Source organism: Ananas comosus, linkage group 5, assembly GCF_001540865.1.
Source record: "Ananas comosus cultivar F153 linkage group 5, ASM154086v1, whole genome shotgun sequence".
NCBI lineage: Eukaryota > Viridiplantae > Streptophyta > Magnoliopsida > Poales > Bromeliaceae > Ananas > Ananas comosus.
The window spans coordinates 5,563,817-5,571,963 of record NC_033625.1 but is presented as its reverse complement, the minus strand read 5'-3'; the positions used below and the strand labels follow the sequence as shown (position 1 = coordinate 5,571,963).

The following is an 8,147-nucleotide window of genomic DNA, read 5'->3' as shown; positions in this document are numbered from 1 at the left end:
GAGTCATCTAATAGCTCAAATGAAATGAATCGTGCCCGCAGCGGGTCCGCAGGTCCGGCCCGGCCCGACCCGTAACGTGCTGCAAGCCTGGCCCGGCCCATAGAGAGCCCGCCGGACCGGCCCGGCTCGCAACGGGCCAGCGGGACAAGCCCGCGGTATAGTGTACGATAATTTTATTGTTTAACAACTAATTATCTAGAGTTTATAACAACAAGTAGAGCTACTATGTTATTGAAAGCATATAGGATCTAATGCTTCCGATTTTTTGGCCCTTAGATCAGTTCCTTTAATCATTTCTAACATTTGGATTGATACTATTATCCTGTGGAGACCATCCAACCCTAGGAGTACTATTCAACCCTAGAGGGGACCGCAATCATTCCAATCGCATAATTCTTGATCCAAGGGTCAAAAAATCAAAAGCATCAAATCCTCTATACTTTCGATAGCATAGTAGCTTTATATTATAACAACTATTTTTATTTTTTTCAAAATATACAGGTTTTCAATGATAATATTTTACCTATCAAACTGATGATATAAAGTGGGATAGTGTTAGAGTGGTCCCGCCTGGTTGTTGGTGTAACAGCCACTAGGTTGTCACCCTTTCTTTGGACTTTTCCAGCCAATAATTAATGTCATTTTTTTCTCCTTTTACCTAAAATACATTGACATATTTATTTATAAGTACAAATCTTACAACTCTTTTATTTTAGGGTGCATAGAAGCCCAAATCGACAAACCTATACGACATCCCTCAATCACTGTCTTCTTGTCTTCTCACTACTTTATTTAGGAACTAGCTGTACTCAGATGAGGTTCCATCCCTGATGGTTTTACGCTAAATAAGTAAGCAGGCTCGTGAGTTGCTCTGAAGACAACTTGTCTTCACAAAGAACTACCGATCCAACTAGTTATCCGATCCAACATATTTCACAATTTTAATGTTGTTGTAAACTTTTCTTCACGACAAGGTTCAGTGATCATTATACGTCAAAAGTTATTAAAGAAATTTAGTTAAAAAAAATTTAATAAGACAAATAGGAAGTGAGAGTGTTTAATTGGATAAGTATGATATACCTTATCTAGATGTGTATAGCTAGTATTGCTCATAATACAATAATTTTTATGTTGTGGTCGCGTGTTTTCTCCTCCGATTCACTTCGGTCGATCTTCGTCCACCTCCGTAGAGCATCTACATAGACTTTTTGAGCACTTTCGAAGCGGTGCACATAGCGGAGACAAATCACAAAGTGCGTTGAAGAGCTTATTGATAATTGTTCTTATTTTATGTTCTCTTCAATTTTTTTTTTTTCCTTTTCTTGAGCTCAATATTGAGGAGTTTGATTACTTTGTTATTTTAGATGTGTAGGTTTGAGAACTAATCCTTATGTCTCTCCCTTCTCTATTTTGAGTTTTGAGGATTGTAATGCCTTTATTGTCCAACATTGAATGGAAAAAGAAAGTTTTGTATTTGAACAATAATAATTAAACTTAAATATTTTTTGATCTGTGATTGCGCTCAACGAGTTATCAATACTAGTAGGATCAGATTGTTACAGTTGGTATCAGAGTCAGCTATCAGCCGAAAGTGTGAGACTTAAATGCTATATATACGGAACAATGTACTATACTACGATTTGCTGAGAGCCACTTTTTGAACCTTTAAGAGTTAACTCTATAATCTCACATCGCCTGGCTATGTATTTGTGATCGAGTTTGGACCTGATGAGGACGTCGGGATCTAAACGGAAAGAGTTTGTAACGTCTCAATAGTCTAACATCGAATGGAAAAAAAAGAAGAAGAAGAATCTCATACCCTAATAATAATAATTAAAATTAAGCATTTTGGATCGGCATGTAGTTTGGACCCAATAATTTATAATTGCTAGCAAGTCAGATCGTTAAATCGTCTTTTATTTTCTTTATTGCTTCATTTAGAATTTTACTTGATTTCTTTAATTATAATTGTTGTAAAAGATATCTCCTCCACTTCTTATATTGTTGTAAACTAATTTTTACTTTGAATGAATGGCTTATAAACTGTTTTTCTCATCAAATAAAAATCTTCGATAGGTTAGAACCTAGAGTGGCTTCTTAAGTCGACACGTACGTGTGGTTTTAATCATACTAAGCAATTTTGTCCCCCACAAGAAAAAGGCAACCAGAAAATGACAAGGAGACACAACAATAAAAATATAAAAATCAAAATTTATAAGTTTATAATTTTATTTATCTAGTAAATTAGTAGTCTGAAATTGAACAAATAAAAATAAAAATATCATATAAATTAACAACAGCAGACTTAAATTTTAGAAATATCGATCTTATTTTAAAAAAGTTTAATAATAAAAATTATAAAATTTAATTTTTATTAGTTTTAATAATATATATCATATTTAACGAAATGGAAAGTACACAAGTCCACTCTAATAATAATAAAAATAATAATAATAATTTTGGTATGGCATTGCAAAATTTGCATGATAGAAAACAGATGTGTCTGCATGCATGCCTGGTGCACCACCACCACCACCCACCACTACTTTGCTCCGCCGCCGTCGACTGCGGCGTATTTGGTGACGAACTCGGCGATATTGCGATCGGAGCTCCCGCCGTCAGTGACGGCCTCGCACGCCTTCCGCCGCCACTCGGCTGCCCGCCTGCGGTAGCCCTCCCCGCTCTCCCCCTCCATGACCTGCCTCACGCACCTCTCCACCTCCTCCCTCCCCACCACCCCATCCTCGGCACCCGCCCTCGCCCTCACTCCGACCCCCCACACCCCCTCCACGTACTTGGCGTTCGTCGGCTGGTCCGTCCACTGCGGCATCCCCACCATCGGCTTCCCCAGCGCTATCGCCTCCACCGTCGAGTTCCACCCGCAGTGCGTCACGAAGCACCCCACCGCCTCCTGCGCCAGCACCTCCAGCTGCGGCGCCCACTCCACTATCGTATAAAGCTGCTTCTTCGCTCCCTCCTCTTCCGCGAGAAGTTCTGCGGGTAGCTTGGGGCGCTCGGACGCGCGGACGACCCAGAGGAAGGGCTTGCCGCAGCGCAGGAGGCCGTGCGCCAGCTCGAATAGCTGAATTGGTGAGAGCGAAGCCATGCTGCCGAAGGAGACGTACACGACGGAGTGCGGCGGGTGGGAGGCGAGGAAGAGGCCGCAGCGGGAGGCGGTGGCGGCGGCCAGGGAGTAGAGGCTGAAGCCGTAGGAGGTGTCGTCGGGGACGCGGTTGTCCACGTAGGCCGACGGCACCGTGGGCCCGATCGTCTTCGCCCCCCACGTCGACTCCATGTACTCGGCCTCCTGCATAAATAAATATAAATAAAAAAACATTTTTCTTATTTTATTTTTTTTTCAAAAAATAAAAAATATTAAATAAAAATTTTATTCTAAAAAATATATTTTATTGGGCGGCATGTTTGTTTGTTTTGCCCAATGTTATCTATTTGACAGGAAGGATGAGAGATTGATTCGTATTTTTTTTGTTTTTTCTCATAATTGATCGATGTCAATTATGATGTTTTTGAGAATTTGAGTTTCGATCCAAGGTAAAATTATGGTAAACTAAACAATAAAAATGCGCATTCATGACGAATCAATTAAAATCTAAAGTTCTCTACTTGCTAATTATCCATATTCACGGTGAACTGACACTATAGCAGAATTAGGCTATAGGGACACATATTTTGGACACTTTTGTGTAAATATCTCATTTATGCCAAAATTTTTTTAAAAATCTACTAATGCCTAAATATAAAGCCCAATCAAACCAAAAATAAAATGTTACTCTATTCAACCCACCCTATCCAACCCATTCGACCCGATTAAAAATAGAAAAGAAAAAAAAAGAAAAATCGATTATCATCTCTTCTTCTCCCCTCACTCAATCTACTGAAATCCTAGGCTAAGAGCCCTTCTCTCTCCTCATCCTCCGCCACCGCAGCCAACGAGATAAAGTTCCGACGGTTGCTAAATGCTTAAATAAGTTTTGATAAATTAGCAGCACTTTTTTTAGGTTATATCAACACTTTTAACTGTCACTATATACCTAGCGACCCCACATATAGCAACACTTTTTAAAAGTGTCGGTAATTTAGCCAGCAATATTTTTTTTTGACCATTTAAAAATGTCGTTATACACTATTTTTATTGTAGTGTGATTAGATCATTTATAAAGTGTGCAGGATTTTTACCATCCGGATTTAACTATCATCGGCATAATATCTTTTATGGATATATAATAATAATAAAGATGTCACATCATTTTTACATTGATCGTATGTATGTAATATTTACTCAACAAAATTAGATTATAAAATTTAATTATAATAATATACAAAGTTCGAACTAAAAATTATAATAAATAAAAATTTGAGGACCAAATACCACACACCCCTCATGGTTTGAAAACAAAAAACTAGAATTTAGCCCAAATAAAACCTTGATCTGTATATAATATGTAGGGTATCTGTACCTAACAGCTCAATTTTTGGGGATGAATCTGAGCTCTTTAATATGATATCTAAGCCTCGTTCACGTCTTTTAGTTTGCAACCAGCTCAGTGACTGTAGTCAACCAACCTTAACCTCTACACAATATACACACTATCTCTATATAATTTACGCTTAGTTTGATATTGAAGTCCATTTAAAGTTATTATTAAATAAAGTAGAGTTTGAAAAAAAAGTATATAGGAATATATTTCTTCGTTCTCCTGTAGGACCAGTAACCGACTCACCGCGATATGCGGAACACAATATTATACACAAAAACAAATAAGATATTTTTTCATCGTATTTTCTCACCGCGCGTAGTTCAATCTTTCCGCAATTCCAAACGAAACATAACTTAAGTTTTTAAATGGCGCAGCATGAAAGTTTTAAGTATAAAATCTAGTTGTTTCATATTTATTATCTTGTTTATTTCTAAAAAATTGAACAAAATAATTTTTTATTTTTTTTCTCTCAAAAAATTTTTTTTGAGAAAAGTTTTAAAGTTTTTAGGTTTGGCATGAGGTCTTTCATCCTGTAGGCCAAATGAAAGCTTCCCCAAGCTGTTGCCATCAATTTTTGCTCGCTTTCAAGAGGTCAATTTGGGACAACCTTTTTATGGTATGGGATGGCCAATTTTTTCATATATTTCCATTCATTAATTATCTGAGCAACCCTATCTATACATTTATCTTTTAAATTTTTAGTATTAAAAAAAATTAATAAAACTAGTAAAAAAATATTCTAGTGTTTAGACAAATGGGATGTAAAATAAAATATACACTATGACACATGAAAAAAATCTTGCAAATATAATACTTTGTTGTATATAACTCTAATAAAAACAAAGATAAAATTGAATGGAACTGATCTGAATTTTGAGTCATTTAGAAATAATTATCCAACTTTTAAAGTGTTGATATTACTAACTAACATAACAAATAGTTTAATTTGCTTTTTTTTTTTCAAAAAAAAATTTGCCTGTAGCTTGTGCATCGTGACATTTATATGCTATAAATTTTTTTAAAAAAACATATAATATAAATCTCATGTTGTTTACTAAATCGAACAATAAGAGAAACACCTTATGAATGAATACATGCGCCAGATGCACTAAATAGTTTTTAATAAAATAAAAGACTAGTTAGTAAAATTAAATTTTTAAAAATTAGATAGTTTGTTTTAGAATTAATTGTATATACGTTTACCAGGCAAAAAAAAAATAAAATAAAATAAAAATTGTGGCTCACCTGGGGCTCGAGCTCATAGAAGGAGTTGATGAACACGTCATCGGCGTCCCGCAACCCCTGGAACTGGTTCATGACCAGCTCCAAGTAAGCCGGGTAGTCGCCCGGTCCGAGCATGAACGAGGGCAGGTCCTCCGGTTCGAGCGGGGGCAAGCCGGGGAGGCGAACCGGGCCCTGCTGAACCGGAACCGGTATCCCGACCCGGCCCTCCCACACGTGCGCGTAGACCGCGTCCACGGCGCACGCCTGCGTGAAGAACGCGGCGGCGGCGGCGCCGAGGCCCTGCGCCACTGGGCGGGCCCACGGGAGGAACGCGTCGTAGACCAGGACCCGGACCGGGCGGCCCGCGGCCGACTCGGACCGGAGGAGGCCGGCGAGCGAGGCCGAGCAGGCCGACTCGAGCCGGTCGAGGTAGGCCGGGACGGAGTCCACCTCCGCGAACCCGGCCCGGTCGCAGCCGTCCGAGATGGGGACGACTCGGACCGGGCCGGGCTCCGGCGGGGTGGAGGCGAGGATGAACCGCGTGGCGGCGAGCGTGCACCGGGCGCCGTGCGCCGAGAGGCGCTTGGCGAATTGGAGCATGGGGTTGATGTGGCCCTGGCTCGGGTACGGGAGGAGGAGCACGTCGACCCCGTGCTCCCGGTCCACCATCCTTTTCTTTTTCTATATCCCACTTCCTTAATAACTTTTAGAGAGAGAGAGAGAGAGAGAGAGAGAGAGAGAGAGAGAGTGTGTGAGTGTGTGTGGCTGTGTGTGTGTGTGTTAAGACTAAAGAGGAGGTATACTTATATATAGGGATAACTTCAAAAACCCCCGTGTGGTTTCGCACTTTTCTCACTTTAGTATCCTATGGTATAAAGTATATCAATTTGCCTCCTAGTGGTTTCGTTTTTCTCTTTTTATTATCAATTTTATTATTATTTTTTTTAAATCATTTTTTTTTTTTTTTTTTTTNTATGGTATAAAGTGTATCAATTTGCCTCCCAGTGATTTCGTTTTTCTCTTTTTATTATCAATTTTATTATTTTTTCTCTTAAATCAGTGACAAAGTTAAAATTAAAGGGTACTAAAGTAAATATTCGTTAAATTTATGTGAGTATCTGAAGTTTTTTGTATATAATTTAAGAAAATATTAAGAAAAAAACTACCAAAAAGATAAAAACAAAATCATAGGTGGGCAAATTAATATATTTTAAACTATAAAGTACTAAAGTGAGAAAGTGTGAAACTACGTGAGGGTTTTTGAAGTTTTCCCTTTTATATATATAATATGTAGATAAAAGATGAGTAGGTCATGTGGGGGAAAAAGGGAGGAGAGAGACAGAAAGAAAGTTCTCCTTTTCTTTTTCAATTTGAAAAAAAAAGATTAATTTTGGCCAGCATTTTTCTAAGTTTAGTTTTATAAATAGTTTAATTTTCTGAGGCTTATTTTGATGATCTTGCCATTTTTATATAATTTGATTTACCAGTGAAATGAATTTTTTTAACCTTTACAATTAGTTAACTTACAGCTAGCACATTCCAGCCAAATGGTGAATAATAACTATTAATCTACAAAATTTTTTAAAAATACAAAAAATATTTTTTTCTTATTAATAAATAAATATTAAAATAGAAAAGGACAGTATTAATAAATATTTTTATTAAGTATTATTAAATAATTTTATTTATTTTTTCCTCTTAATTAGGTGAAGTTAGCTAGTAATCAAATAAGTGTTCTTATCACGTGTCTTATGCAAAATCTTATATATAATATTTTCAAAAGTACAATAATAGTTCTATTTCTTCTCTTCTACTCAATATATATTAATAAAGTAGTACGATTATAGAAACAAGAAAACTTCATCAATAATTTTTATTTTTTTTATTATGCGTTATGAAAGAAGAGATAAACTGTTTTGTATCTTGAAACGTTATTAAATCACATGCAAGGCATGTCACTGGAACGACAGTTTACTATTCGATAAATTTTAAGGATGCATGGTACAATCGCAAAATTTTAAATCTAAAAAAATATTTACAAAAATAGTTTGGAAAGGATTTGTATATTTACGTTTATGTAATTTAAATTATATTTTTGTGAAAAGTTTTGACTTTTATATAGACTCACACAAACTGTAATTCTCAATTCTACTTTTCAAAACCCTTGATTTTTTCGGATAAACCCCCTATTTTAGAGTATATAAGAAAAAATTGAACAAAATAAAAAATTAAAAATTTGGAGAGTGACTACCTTTGTCGCGCCGTACGATTTTGTTGGCACATATGAGAGAATGACGTACTTGCGCACGTACAAGTGATGGATAATTATTATATTAATATATAGAACAGCTTAATCATGGGAGGAAAAAAAAATATAACATTATAAATTGACTTAATTATTTTTCTACGCTTTGGTCTTTAATT

At 36.7% G+C, this 8,147-nt stretch overlaps 1 protein-coding gene across 1 annotated transcript; it reads right to left on the bottom strand.

Moving 5' to 3' along the window:
• LOC109710529 (crocetin glucosyltransferase 2-like) lies at positions 2,414-6,477 on the bottom strand. The gene is made up of 2 exons (XM_020233185.1): positions 5,745-6,477; positions 2,414-3,307 (listed from the first exon to the last, which is right to left on the bottom strand). Exons 1-2 carry the CDS (start codon positions 6,390-6,392, stop codon positions 2,543-2,545), a joined length of 1,413 nt encoding a protein of 470 aa, XP_020088774.1. The 5' UTR covers positions 6,393-6,477; the 3' UTR covers positions 2,414-2,542.

Bases quoted from the DNA above. Each gene is read 5' to 3' on its own strand.
- LOC109710529 (XM_020233185.1), bottom strand. From the start codon at position 6,392: ATGGTGGACCGGGAGCACGGGGTCGACGTGCTCCTCCTCCCGTACCCG. The intron at 3,308-5,744 runs GTGAGCCACAAT...TTATTTATGCAG, and splicing joins TCTATGAGCTCGAGCCCCAG to GAGGCCGAGTACATGGAGTC.